This window comes from Centruroides sculpturatus, unplaced genomic scaffold, assembly GCF_000671375.1.
Source record: "Centruroides sculpturatus isolate CEXI.00-Female unplaced genomic scaffold, Cexi_2.0 scaffold1869, whole genome shotgun sequence".
NCBI classification, from domain to species: domain Eukaryota; kingdom Metazoa; phylum Arthropoda; class Arachnida; order Scorpiones; family Buthidae; genus Centruroides; species Centruroides sculpturatus.
The window spans coordinates 10,763-25,761 of NW_019386101.1; the positions used below are offsets into that span (position 1 = coordinate 10,763).

At 30.3% G+C, this 14,999-nt stretch overlaps 1 protein-coding gene across 1 annotated transcript; it reads left to right on the forward strand.

The window, feature by feature from the left end:
- Positions 1-3,736: 3,736 nt before the first annotated feature.
- Positions 3,737-13,550, forward strand: LOC111613586 (G-protein coupled receptor Mth2-like). The gene is made up of 2 exons (XM_023354938.1): positions 3,737-3,922; positions 12,211-13,550. The coding sequence occupies exons 1-2, from the start codon at positions 3,895-3,897 to the stop codon at positions 13,548-13,550; spliced, it is 1,368 nt and encodes a 455-aa protein (XP_023210706.1). The 5' UTR covers positions 3,737-3,894.
- Positions 13,551-14,999: the final 1,449 nt, after the last annotated feature.

Genomic DNA, 14,999 nt, shown 5'->3' on the forward strand with positions numbered 1-14,999 from the left:
TATCCTGTTATTGATTTATAAATAAATATTTTTGCATGGAAAAGAATTAAATTATTAAATATAATGTATATTTATGTGTTAAAAGTAATTCGATAGCATTTTCTACTTTTATTAATTTCATATTTAAGGAGTGAATGATGTTACATACATGTAAACGTTAATTAATGATTTAAATTCTCATTTATTGATTTCATTTATGAAAATATTAAAATTTTTAATTAAACTAATTGCAAAAATGTTTAATTTTAATTTGGAAACTTTATTTTGCACTTTTCATTTATATATTTTTTGTTTTTTATATACAGAATGTTTAAATTTCAATATTTTTCTTTGTACAGTAGACTTTATTTGTAAATCTATGATAAAAACTTCAATAAAATAAATAAATAAACATATTTATTAAACAAAATACAGTAGAGCCTCGATTATCCGACCTAATTGGGGACTGGGGTTGGACGGATAATTGAAAGGGCGGATAACCGAAAAGTATGAAAAAATCTATTATTAGTGTAGTATATTATTATATCCCATGTAATTAGTATATTAGTATATTAGTATATCGCTATTAACCTACTTTGCGTTGAATTTTCATCGATGTTAAGCCTAACAAAAATTTTTTAAAATAATAATTATCGCTATTGTATCGTTAAAAATTAGAAAATTAAGCCTTGTTTAAATACTGGCTCCCCTTCATGGTCGAATGAGTGCTGCCAGCTAAAACATGTAAAAATAATATTAAAGTAGCCAAGACATAGCCAAATATTGTAGCGCCACATCAATAGCGGACATTTGAAATTTGCCGACTAGGACGGTCGGTTAACCGAGGGGTCAGTTGATAGGGGGTCGGATAATCGAGGCTCTACTGTAACACAACTGTATGCAAAGGTGATATTGGTCGATTTTAAAAGTTCAAACTACACTGACACGAGAAAAACACCGTAAATTTTAGATTTTACACCTACGAATATGAATAAATTTATTAAAATATATTTAATTTCTACAAGTATTTATGACGTTAGTCATTTCTTCTGTGTGTTTACACGAAAATTAGCATCATTTTGTAAGTATTTAGAAAGTATTTATCGTTAGACGAATCATAAGAGGTAAAATGTGTTTATAAAACTTATTCGTAAACTTAGATTACGGATTAAAAGATGCAAAACAGCTAAAAAAATTTTAAGAAAAAAAATGAAAAACAATCTTCTTGAATTAAAATAACTTTAGAAATTAAATATCAAAAACTTTTCATTTGATACCCGCTATTTCAATTAATTTTTTTTTAAAGAGAATTTTATAAAACAGTTATAAATAAGTATTTTAGCCAGATGGGTTTTGAAAGCATTTCGGCATTTTCAATAGACCTCTTTATGTACCCAGGATGAAGAGGGCTATAGTCTAATTATAACAATAAGACCAGCAAGCTCGTATTGTTATTTACTACTATTTAATTAGTAAATAGAACAAAATAGTTTTAATATAAGCTTTTAGTCTGTTAATCTATTACCGTCTAATAGATTAACAGACTAAAAGCCTCTACCGAAAGAAGTTTATGAACATTAACTAACACCCTATCTTCATCAAGAAAGTTGCTATGTTAACAATTTTTAAATGAGTAATTTAGTTAGAAAATACTGTTTTTAAATAAAAATCGAATAATTCGACCTGTTTTATGTACTGATTTCAGAAGCTTTTGATTATAGTAGCATATGTTTATGTGGACGAAATGTCGCTATTTTTGCATTAAAGTTATGAATATGTGAAGATCTTTAATAATCCTTATATAAAAATAACATTATAAATAAAAATTATTAAAGTTTGATTAGTGGATAAAGTAACTTAAAGGAAGTTGTGANTAAATAAAAATGTCTTTTATTATGATTTTAAGGGATTCTTTAAATTTAACTTTTTAATATTATTTAAGTTGCATGACTTGAAAAAAATAAAAAATAGACTCGTTTCTGATGAATTTTTGGAAAGTCAAGGGTTACATGCAAGGTAACAGATGGAAAATTTGCCAAGAGGGCAAAGATTTGTATTCCGGGTGGATTTTTATACAAAACTGGTTTGCATTTAGGTGTTACATGCGTGAGAAAACCTAAAATATTTTACGTGACCAGCCCGTCGGTGAGGATCGAACCCTCGACCAGTGGCGTATCGTGGGCGTCAGTCGCCCGGGGCGAAGGAAAATTTCGCCGCCCCCTTCTTTAGGTATCTCAATTTAAAAGACTAAAATTTCGTTACAGAATAAGTAATGAAATTTTCCGTGCTAGTGTTGCCACCTTTTTAAAATCGCTGACCCGGACGGCAGGTGAGGTTTGTTCGAACAGAAGTTCCGAACGCATGCGTATATCATTTTGCAATGCGAAGAATAATAGGGAAACTTGGATAGGAGTAACGCAAGTGACCTAGCTCTAAGGGTCGACAGGTTGCACACGACATCCCCGGACGGCGAGTCGGATGGTAACACTATTCCGTGCTCATTTCAATCGGTCCGAATCGTAGGTGGACGAAAATATGAAATAAAATGGTTCAAATTCTTACAAGATATTATTATTATTTATTGTCAAATTTTGCCGCCTCCTAAAACGTAATTTTGAAGCCCCCTAAAAAGTGCCGCCCGGGGCGGATCGCCCCCCCCTACGCTACGCTGCTGCCCTCGACCGACCATCAGTGTTTGTTGATTTTATTCATTCTAATTCCTGAGATTCAGGAGGAAACAAGATCGAAATTTTTCTTGATGTAATTTACACTCTCGAAATGGATTCATGCAATTTTACTTTTAGTTATAAATAATAATTTCTTGTGCTTAAAACACATCTAAAAACAGAATCGATGTTATTGTGTTTAGAATTTAAAATAAAATAAACAAACTGGCGAAGTATGTTTTAGAATAGAGAAATAAATATATTTTTATATTAATTCGACGTCTACTAACGATATTTCTGTAGGAATTTCCAGGTTTTTCTGTTGTGTAACAGCTTTTTTTTTAATTATGCCATTTCCAGATAAAATATAAATTATATCTTGATATTAATAATGGTTAGATGACTTATTGTTGAGAAGTTACAAATTAGGAAATTATATTTTAACGTAATTATAAATGAAAAGAAATATATATATACACAAATAAAAATAAGAATAATGGATAAAATTATTGGGTGGTTGAGTGTCGTTGCACTTCATTTTCTGTTTTTCTTATATTCTCTATACTAAAACCGGTTGCACTTTATACACTTACATTAAAGATTTTGAAAGATAGAAGTGGAGAAAACCTTCAAGGCTACAATAACTTTGATTCTATATTTTACATCCTTAAATAGCCGTATAGTAAGTATTTTACTAATTAAAAATATTTCATACAGTAAAAATTCTGATTACATGTGTTTAAGGAAATGCACGTAAATAACTCTAACATTACGTATGGCTTTATAGATATATATAACAGCTGTCTGTACTACGACTTTATGTTACAGCTTAATGAAGATAAATGTCTTTTACGACTTATTTAACAGTAAATTAAATAAAAAACAGCTTTAAAATTCATTTTCTAGTTAAATTACTTATCATTTTCATACTAAATTCTACAATTAAAAGTAGTAAATATGCTTCGTCATATAATGTTACCATTTATAGATTGTTTATTTAAAAATATCGTAATGTTGTACGTATACAGAACAATTTTCTGGAAGTTTTCAGGTAGATCGGAAGCGCAGTTAAATGAGGTTACGTATGACACAATCGGAAGTAGATTGGCGTCATAGAAGACGAACGATGGGGATTTTCCGGTTTTCCTGGTTAAAGTGCCAACACGTGCATTCTTGTATTCATTGTATTCAACTTGTATTCATTATCCTCGTCTTTCCTTACGGAGTGTACTAAAACGTAAATCAGTGGATGTGTGTATACCTACTTGTCAATCGGAGTGAGTAATTTATATTTGCTATATATTAATATCCTGTTATTGATTTATAAATAAATATTTTTGCATGGAAAAGAATTAAATTATTAAATATAATGTATATTTATGTGTTAAAAGTAATTCGATAGCATTTTCTACTTTTATTAATTTCATATTTAAGGAGTGAATGATGTTACATACATGTAAACGTTAATTAATGATTTAAATTCTCATTTATTGATTTCATTTATGAAAATATTAAAATTTTTAATTAAACTAATTGCAAAAATGTTTAATTTTAATTTGGAAACTTTATTTTGCACTTTTCATTTATATATTTTTTGTTTTTTATATACAGAATGTTTAAATTTCAATATTTTTCTTTGTACAGTAGACTTTATTTGTAAATCTATGATAAAAACTTCAATAAAATAAATAAATAAACATATTTATTAAACAAAATACAGTAGAGCCTCGATTATCCGACCTAATTGGGGACTGGGGTTGGACGGATAATTGAAAGGGCGGATAACCGAAAAGTATGAAAAAATCTATTATTAGTGTAGTATATTATTATATCCCATGTAATTAGTATATTAGTATATTAGTATATCGCTATTAACCTACTTTGCGTTGAATTTTCATCGATGTTAAGCCTAACAAAAATTTTTTAAAATAATAATTATCGCTATTGTATCGTTAAAAATTAGAAAATTAAGCCTTGTTTAAATACTGGCTCCCCTTCATGGTCGAATGAGTGTTGCCAGCTAAAACACGTAAAAATAATATTAAAGTAGCCAAGACATAGCCAAATATTGTAGCGCCACATCAATAGCGGACATTTGAAATTTGCCGACTAGGACGGTCGGTTAACCGAGGGGTCAGTTGATAGGGGGTCGGATAATCGAGGCTCTACTGTAACACAACTGTATGCAAAGGTGATATTGGTCGATTTTAAAAGTTCAAACTACACTGACACGAGAAAAACACCGTAAATTTTAGATTTTACACCTACGAATATGAATAAATTTATTAAAATATATTTAATTTCTACAAGTATTTATGACGTTAGTCATTTCTTCTGTGTGTTTACACGAAAATTAGCATCATTTTGTAAGTATTTAGAAAGTATTTATCGTTAGACGAATCATAAGAGGTAAAATGTGTTTATAAAACTTATTCGTAAACTTAGATTACGGATTAAAAGATGCAAAACAGCTAAAAAAATTTTAAGAAAAAAAATGAAAAACAATCTTCTTGAATTAAAATAACTTTAGAAATTAAATATCAAAAACTTTTCATTTGATACCCGCTATTTCAATTAATTTTTTTTAAAAGAGAATTTTATAAAACAGTTATAAATAAGTATTTTAGCCAGATGGGTTTTGAAAGCATTTCGGCATTTTCAATAGACCTCTTTATGTATCCAGGATGAAGAGGGCTATGGTCTAATTATAACAATAAGACCAGCAAGCTCGTATTGTTATTTACTACTATTTAATTAGTAAATAGAACAAAATAGTTTTAATATAAGCTTTTAGTCTGTTAATCTATTACCGTCTAATAGATTACTAAAAGCCTCTACCGAAAGAAGTTTATGAACATTAACTAACACCCTATCTTCATCAAGAAAGTTGCTATGTTAACAATTTTTAAATGAGTAATTTAGTTAGAAAATACTGTTTTTAAATAAAAATCGAATAATTCGACCTGTTTTATGTACTGATTTCAGAAGCTTTAGATTATAGTAGCATATGTTTATGTGGACGAAATGTCGCTATTTTTGCATTAAAGTTATGAATATGTGAAGATCTTTAATAATCCTTATATAAAAATAACATTATAAATAAAAATTATTAAAGTTTGATTAGTGGATAAAGTAACTTAAAGGAAGTTGTGACATCCACAGGAAAATACGTGTACGGTTTATTAATCTCATAAATATATGATTTTTTTAGTGCTACATAAAAAATAATTATTTTTGTAAATATATAATTAAGTAATATAAATAAAGGTTTTATTTTCATTTTATGTAATACGTACAAGGCGTACGAAAAATAATACAGAATAAAATATATCGATACAATTAAATAGTTTATATCAGCCATTACGAACCTGGATGAGTGCTACTGAGAACTGAATAGGCCAAAGATTAAAGAAATCAGAAGGGGAAAAGCGGACAATTGAAAGAGGGAGACGTGCACGATTAACTTTTTACTAGTGTTGATTATACAACAGAAGATAAATTTGTATATATTAAAACTTGTTACGGTAAAAGATTTCTATGACTGGTGTATATGTATTACTTACGACCTGTTAACACAAATTTTGTTGTAACTGAAATTGAAGACCTCATTCATACAACAAACAGAATAAAGGATGCATGCTAAAGTTATAAATTACAAACAACTACCATCCTCTATTACACTTCAGTTTTAGTCATTGGAATATACAGTAATTGTGTCTTCAATAGCACTAATTAAAAACTGAAGCAAGCAGTAGCACTAGTGTTGGAATAAAGACGTTTCAAATTTGGATATTGGATCCATTTAATCCACAACAAAACGATCTTCATAACAACATAAATTATTATAAGATACAATAATAGAAAATAATAAAATTATGTTATTCTTCAATACTTTAAATAAGGAAAATAAATTTATTTGCGAAATAATTCACAGAAATGTAAGGTTGTAGAGGTTAACTGTTTGATGCGATGGGCGATCTGATTCGGGAAACTTTGTATCAGAAAACGACCTCTGTTCGCTTGTTATACATGTGAAGAAATGTTGTAATACTTCACGTGGCCAGCCCGTTGATGAGACGCATTAACGACTGAGCAGTTTTCAATTTTTTTTTATCCGCTCAACCACTAGTGAGCTACATATTGATTGTAAATACAGTACAATAAAATAAACCAGCTCAACTTCATCGGCAACGTTTAAAATTTTTATGGCACGATCTATTATCATATTTTATTTTAAAAATTTTTATGTTTTTAACTATTGATGTTATAAAATGACAAAAAGCTTAATTTTGAGAGTAGAGACTAGTTCAATTTCAAATGCTAATAACGAGTTAAATCGTCATTTATTTCCGAGCCTTCTCGAGATAACACGACTCCCATTATTTCCTCACTCCATCGACCTTTAACCTCCAAAATTTAACCGCATCAATCCTCTTAACACGCAAACCTCTCTGCAAAATTTCAGGAATTTTCGAGAAAAACCATAAGAGTTTTTAACCTTCAAATAGGGTAAACAAAACCGTGCCACACAAACACACACATACACACAGACAGAAATTATACAGAAATTCACTTATACAGAAATTATACATTCACTTATACAGAAATTACTCAGAATTTTATTTAATTTTAATTTTTATTTTATTTTATTTTTTATTTGTCGAAATTTCAAGGCTTTAAATCCAAAAATGTAATGATCTGGGGGAAAGAGTTATTTTTGACCAATCGCCATACTTTCCTCTGATATATATAACATCCAGAAAAGTAATAACTCATAAAACGAAACTTATATTTTTGATAAATTACAATTTCATATTTCTTTTTTATGTAGTTATTCTGATTTGAAAACCACAAAGAAAACAAGCAATTCAAAAACGAAGTACGGACCTTAATTTAAACTTCACATCTTTTCCACTTTAATCTTTTTATAAAATTTATTCAATTATTTTATTATGTAAAAAATAAATATAAAATATGGATATAAAACTTTCGAATTATTTTTCCTGCGTCATAAAAAAGTTCCAGTGACTTTTAATCTGTCCAAGGTCGAGCTTCAGCACACAAATCAAGGTCGAATATAATTCGAGACACGTATAAGTATTTTTCGTTGTTTACTATATTCGCTGGTTTTATCCGACTCCTACTATTAATATTTTCGATATAATTATTATGTTTCTCAGAAAGAACTAACCTTAGAAATTCCCGCGATTGAAATTATGAAGTAAAAAATACAATTTCATCCCGTTAAGCAACAACATAACGCTCAGGAAAGGTGTCTTGTATTTTCAGAGATGCGTGCATCTTAAGTCAAGTATAACTGTTCTAAGTAATCTCTTAATACTTTGTAGAAATTAGTAATGTTCTATCGTGTATAAAATCACATAAAATTATGATACGTATAAGATTCTAATATAATTGTGACCGGAGAGTCGATGTCTCTTTGACACCACGTCAGGAGACCTGAATCTGACAGCACCGAGTCTCGCAGGACTCGGAAATCGCGATGTTGCGTCACGCGAGCGGTAGCGGGGGAGCGATTGGATTCGGGGTAGAGGTGAAGAGAGAGACGAGGAAGTGACTCACTCTGACTCCATAGTAACAAATAAATAACAATTTTAATAAGTACTGAAGAAAATACAGATATATTCGATATCGGGCATGCCTAAAGTTTACCCTAATGATACTGAGCGATACGTTGAGAATGATACTAAATGATACGTTGAGAGAGAGAGTTTACAACCGAATCGCGAGTTGATAAATACCTTTCTTCTAGGTCGCAGATCTGTAGTATGATGACACTGTTGACTTCGATGGAATTTTCTCTCAAATTCTGGTCCGTTAACAGGAGCTCGGAGGTGTGGAAGCACGGAAGAGGGGTGAGATTCTTAAAGAGGCACGGTGTTACTTCTGTCACGGTGTTACTTCTGGATTCTGGTGCACGGGTTTTAGGTCTGGATTCGGGTTCACAGGTTTAATCCTTGAGGACGACTTTTGTGGAGGGACTTTTGACGACGACTGACCTCGGGTGTTTTTTTCCTTTTCTCTTGTTATTCCTCTTGGGTTTTTTCCATGAGGTCAGGTGGTTGTTGTTAACGGTCTGGCGTCCAATATAGGCACTCTATCGAAAGTTCTGAGGGACACATCGCTGACTAGCTGGATCCTCTTCAACAAGGAACCAACTCCGTGGGAAATAAATTTTTATGGCTTTTAGCCTAACGCTGTATTTTATATGATGAAATGTTTTAATAATTAAAATTTAAAATAACACTTTATTATGGGTCTGTTCGTCCCTCACATAATATAACTCTAAGACAATCGAGTTTAATGAGATTTGTCTACTGATTGGTTATGAAAAATTCGATGTATTAGTTGTCCTTGTAAGTTTATTAAAATCATTTAGATAATATAAAACACCTGAGTTGTTTCGAAATAAAATGTTAAAAAGATTTAAAAGTTTTAGTTATTGGAAGTTTATAACAGGAAAATACGTGTACGGTTTATTAATCTCATAAATATATGATTTTTTTAGTGCTACATAAAAAATAATTATTTTTGTAAATATATAATTAAGTAATATAAATAAAGGTTTTATTTTCATTTTATGTAATACGTACAAGGCGTACGAAAAATAATACAGAATAAAATATATCGATACAATTAAATAGTTTATATCAGCCATTACGAACCTGGATGAGTGCTACTGAGAACTGAATAGGCCAAAGATTAAAGAAATCAGAAGGGGAAAAGCGGACAATTGAAAGAGGGAGACGTGCACGATTAACTTTTTACTAGTGTTGATTATACAACAGAAGATAAATTTGTATATATTAAAACTTGTTACGGTAAAAGATTTCTATGACTGGTGTATATGTATTACTTACGACCTGTTAACACAAATTTTGTTGTAACTGAAATTGAAGACCTCATTCATACAACAAACAGAATAAAGGATGCATGCTAAAGTTATAAATTACAAACAACTACCATCCTCTATTACACTTCAGTTTTAGTCATTGGAATATACAGTAATTGTGTCTTCAATAGCACTAATTAAAAACTGAAGCAAGCAGTAGCACTAGTGTTGGAATAAAGACGTTTCAAATTTGGATATTGGATCCATTTAATCCACAACAAAACGATCTTCATAACAACATAAATTATTATAAGATACAATAATAGAAAATAAGAAAATTATGTTATTCTTCAATACTTTAAATAAGGAAAATAAATTTATTTGCGAAATAATTCACAGAAATGTAAGGTTGTAGAGGTTAACTGTTTGATGCGATGGGCGATCTGATTCGGGAAACTTTGTATCAGAAAACGACCTCTGTTCGCTTGTTATACATGTGAAGAAATGTTGTAATACTTCACGTGGCCAGCCCGTTGATGAGACGCATTAACGACTGAGCAGTTTTCAATTTTTTTTTATCCGCTCAACCACTAGTGAGCTACATATTGATTGTAAATACAGTACAATAAAATAAACCAGCTCAACTTCATCGGCAACGTTTAAAATTTTTATGGCACGATCTATTATCATATTTTATTTTAAAAATTTTTATGTTTTTAACTATTGATGTTATAAAATGACAAAAAGCTTAATTTTGAGAGTAGAGACTAGTTCAATTTCAAATGCTAATAACGAGTTAAATCGTCATTTATTTCCGAGCCTTCTCGAGATAACACGACTCCCATTATTTCCTCACTCCATCGACCTTTAACCTCCAAAATTTAACCGCATCAATCCTCTTAACACGCAAACCTCTCTGCAAAATTTCAGGAATTTTCGAGAAAAACCATAAGAGTTTTTAACCTTCAAATAGGGTAAACAAAACCGTGCCACACAAACACACACATACACACAGACAGAAATTATACAGAAATTCACTTATACAGAAATTATACATTCACTTATACAGAAATTACTCAGAATTTTATTTAATTTTAATTTTTATTTTATTTTATTTTTTATTTGTCGAAATTTCAAGGCTTTAAATCCAAAAATGTAATGATCTGGGGGAAAGATTATTTTTGACCAATCGCCATACTTTCCTCTGATATATATAACATCCAGAAAAGTAATAACTCATAAAACGAAACTTATATTTTTGATAAATTACAATTTCATATTTCTTTTTTATGTAGTTATTCTGATTTGAAAACCACAAAGAAAACAAGCAATTCAAAAACGAAGTACGGACCTTAATTTAAACTTCACATCTTTTCCACTTTAATCTTTTTATAAAATTTATTCAATTATTTTATTATGTAAAAAATAAATATAAAATATGGATATAAAACTTTCGAATTATTTTTCCTGCGTCATAAAAAAGTTCCAGTGACTTTTAATCTGTCCAAGGTCGAGCTTCAGCACACAAATCAAGGTCGAATATAATNGAAAATAATATAAGGAATAATGAACAATTATTTATTGTTAAATCGTCACAATGTCTGTGCTGCAATTTTTAACCATATTTTCAATTTACTTCATTTAAAATACTGTATATGCTCTCCACCTTGATTTAGAGCGGCTTGCCTCTGTACTGTACATCATACTTTTCCGTTAGCAATAGACTCATGCCGTTCATCTATCTAACATTTTTCGGGGGAACTTCGTGTATAGTTAATCGAGGCCTACTGTCCCAATGGTTTTCATATATGGTCTCGTCTCATCTATCTAATTCGTTATCGAGAATAAGAAAAGACGGACAGACAGACAAACAGCTGGACTGACAACACGAGAAATTTATTGACCTATGATTTTTTCAAATTGCAGTCCAAATAATTTTGTATGCTCTGAATTAGCCTCGTTCTTAAAAATTTGTCAACGATAATAAGCATGAAATATTATTTTATGAAGTTTAAATTATAATAATTAATCGAATATTAGATATTAAATATAACAACACAAACTACTGTACTTTATAGTCTTTGACAATGGGCATGTTTAGGCATTAGATACGGCTAAAAACGTAAAAAAGGCTTTATTCTTTAAGCAAGGAACAAATTAATCTATTTTATATTGTTTTTTATGAAGATGTGTTTCGGTTTTCGAACAACTTTTAGGAACAAATCATGTTCAAAAACGTAAGTTTGTCTGTAATAGTATGACTATGCAGACGCGAACGAGCGAGAATATGTAGCGAGATGTGATGAAATTTGACGCTGTCTTTCTCGCTCTCATTTGTTACGACCAAACAGAGGAGAGCGAGAAACAGAGAGAGTGAAACGTCATCACCTCTTCTCGCCATATATTCTCTCTCTCTCAGAAAATTCGCTCGCTCCCGTTCTGCATACTCGCACCTTACATTAAAAGTTATACCTGTTATGAGAGAAAAGAAAACTCACTGTAGTAAATCAGAGCGAGTTTTGTTTATCGAAATAATTATTCTATTTTTAAGCAAGAAGTGATGACATTTTATACGAGAATAATTNTTTATTAAAATCATTTAGATAATATAAAACACCTGAGTTGTTTCGAAATAAAATGTTAAAAAGATTTAAAAGTTTTAGTTATTGGAAGTTTATAAATGGATTAATTTGATGACTTTTTATATTGTAGATAAAAGTCTATTTTTAAAGAAGAGCTTCCAATACTCGGCAGAGATGAAGATGAAGATCATCCAAACGTTCCTGACAATTTTTCCTATATTATCAAAGTTAATTCAAGTCGTCTTAAGTGAGGGAGAATTGACTCTAAATTCTACAAAAAGATTAGCGTCTGGTTTTTATAATTACACAGAAAAGAATGCAGAAGAATACGGAAACTATAGTGAGAAGTTTCTGTCCTGCCTGAAAACATTAATCGAATTCGAACATTTTCAAATACTAGAAAATCAAACTGTGTACATCCCGAACTATTCATTTCTTGATCATCGAGGACTTTACTCTCCAGAAGATTATTATCTAACTGAGAATGGTGTATACGTGTGTTTTCCGCAGATTTTATTAAAAGAATATTGCTACATACAAGAAATTTTACAAATTTACACCGTTGTTGGTTTCTCGTTGTCTCTCGTTTGTTTATTTCTACACTTAGTAGCATTTCTTTTTGTGCCAGATATGAGGAATTTGCCGGGGAAAAATATAGCATCTCTCGCTTTATCTATGTTCGTAGCTAATTTAATTTTTATGTTAGGGAGGATAATATTCAAGTCCACTTGGACATGTTACCCTCTGGGATTAGCCGGATATTATTTTATGATGACGTCTTTCTTCTGGATAAATGCAATATCCTTCAACGTGTTTCGTTCCTTCAGACAAGCTACAACTAAACTCCGGTTGACGTCGAAACACGAGGAATTCAAGAAGTTTTTCTTCTATTCCTTATATTCCTGGGGTATCCCGGCATTGTTCTTGATCGTAGTGATCACAGGAGAAGAAAGTGCAATATTCCCCGAAGTTTTAAAACCGGGATTTAAGTCACGTCTATGGATATGTTGGTTTTCTCGACTATCGTCCATGGTTGTCTTCTTTGCAATTCCCATAGGTCTGCTAATATTTACAAATATTTTATTCTTCGTATTCAGTGCCCATATCATATTTTCAAGCTCTATGAAAATCGATAACCAGCACAATGGAAGGAAGAAAACGCTTGCTTTGTATGTAAAACTTGCAATTATAATGGGTGTAGGATGGATTTTTGGACTGCTCACGTATTTTATATCCTCGTTGGTAATCCAATTCATTATGATTACTGTTGTAACGCTTCAGGGTGCCTTTATTTTTGTGGCATTCACTAGATTTATTAAAATTAAAACGATTTTCCTTCATCGATATCATGAATTCAGAAAGTCCTTAGCTTCGTTATCCACGTTTCGTAGTGAAGAATTGAGATCCAATTCCAATAAATTCAGAATTGATACCATCAATTGCAATCCATCTAGCAAGATAAAATATTAAGCAAATGAAACCATTACATAAGGATGTAATATAGAAACAATTAGAATTCTTTGACAGAGTCATGTATCAAACATTTTGATGTACTGTACAGTTCATCTTCACGTCACTGAACATTTTTTTCAATTTGTTTTTTCTTTACCTTCTTGTTATTTATCGTATTGAATCTTTTGTGATATAAGTTAATAATAAATACGTTTTATGATTCTTATTTAACTGTTTAATATTAATTATTTCACTTTAATAACACAAATCAAATAGAGAGCATATATTTTAAATAAAACAAATTTAAACAAATATGATTAAAAATTGCAGCCCAGCATTGTGACGGTGTCACAATAAATAATTGCTCGTACAATTTATGAGTACTGTATTCTACAAACAGAATATTTTGGAATATTCTGAATAATAGAATAAAATGGATTTTAATTTATTATATAAGAACATTAAATTTCTAAAGTTGAAAATCAGGTTGCAGACGATTCGAGGATAAACTAGAAAGATACTCTGTAGACAATCCTTGTAATTTTATTACTTTTAAATAATTCAGTATTAAAAATATTTTTTCCGATACTTATTATTCCTTTCGTAAGTTCATGTTTTACTAATTTTATTAATTAGAAATACTTTCCAATTTTTAAATAAATTTCTAGTACTTAATTAATCATTTCAGAAAATAATATAAGGAATAATGAACAATTATTTATTGTTAAATCGTCACAATGTAGTACTGTAATTTTTAACCATATTTTCAATTTACTTCATTTAAAATACTGTATATGCTCTCCACGTTGATTTATAGCGGTTTGCCTCTGTACATCATACTTTTCCGTTAGCAATAGACTCATGCCGGTCATCTATCTAACATTTTTTCGGGGGAAATTTCGTATATAGTTAATCGGGGCCTCCTGTCCCAATGGTTTTCATATATTGTCTGGTCTCATCTATCTAATTCTTATCGAGATTAAGAATAGACGGACAGATAGGCGGACAGCTGGACTGACAACACGAGAAAGTTATTGACTACGATTTTTTCAAATTGCAGTCCAAATAATTTTGTATGCTCTGAATTAGCCTCGTTCTTAAAAATTTGTCAACGATAATAAGCATGAAATATTATTTTATGAAGTTTAAATTATAATAATTAATCGAATATTAGATATTAAATATAACAACACAAACTACTGTACTTTATAGTCTTTGACAATGGGTCTAATCATGTAAATAGGCCTAATAATATGTGATTGCTTTATTGCCATTACCAGAGGGATAACTGATGCAAAAAAAAAAAATTGTATAACGTGACCTATGCAATAAAAAACCCGGTAAACATCATGAACTTGACTTTTAATGTTAAGCTTTTCCCGGTTAAGTGCACGGAAGTCGAGACATCCATTATCAAAGTAACGACTTTAGTTTATCTGAAGAAAGAAAAATGAGCTTAGCATTCAG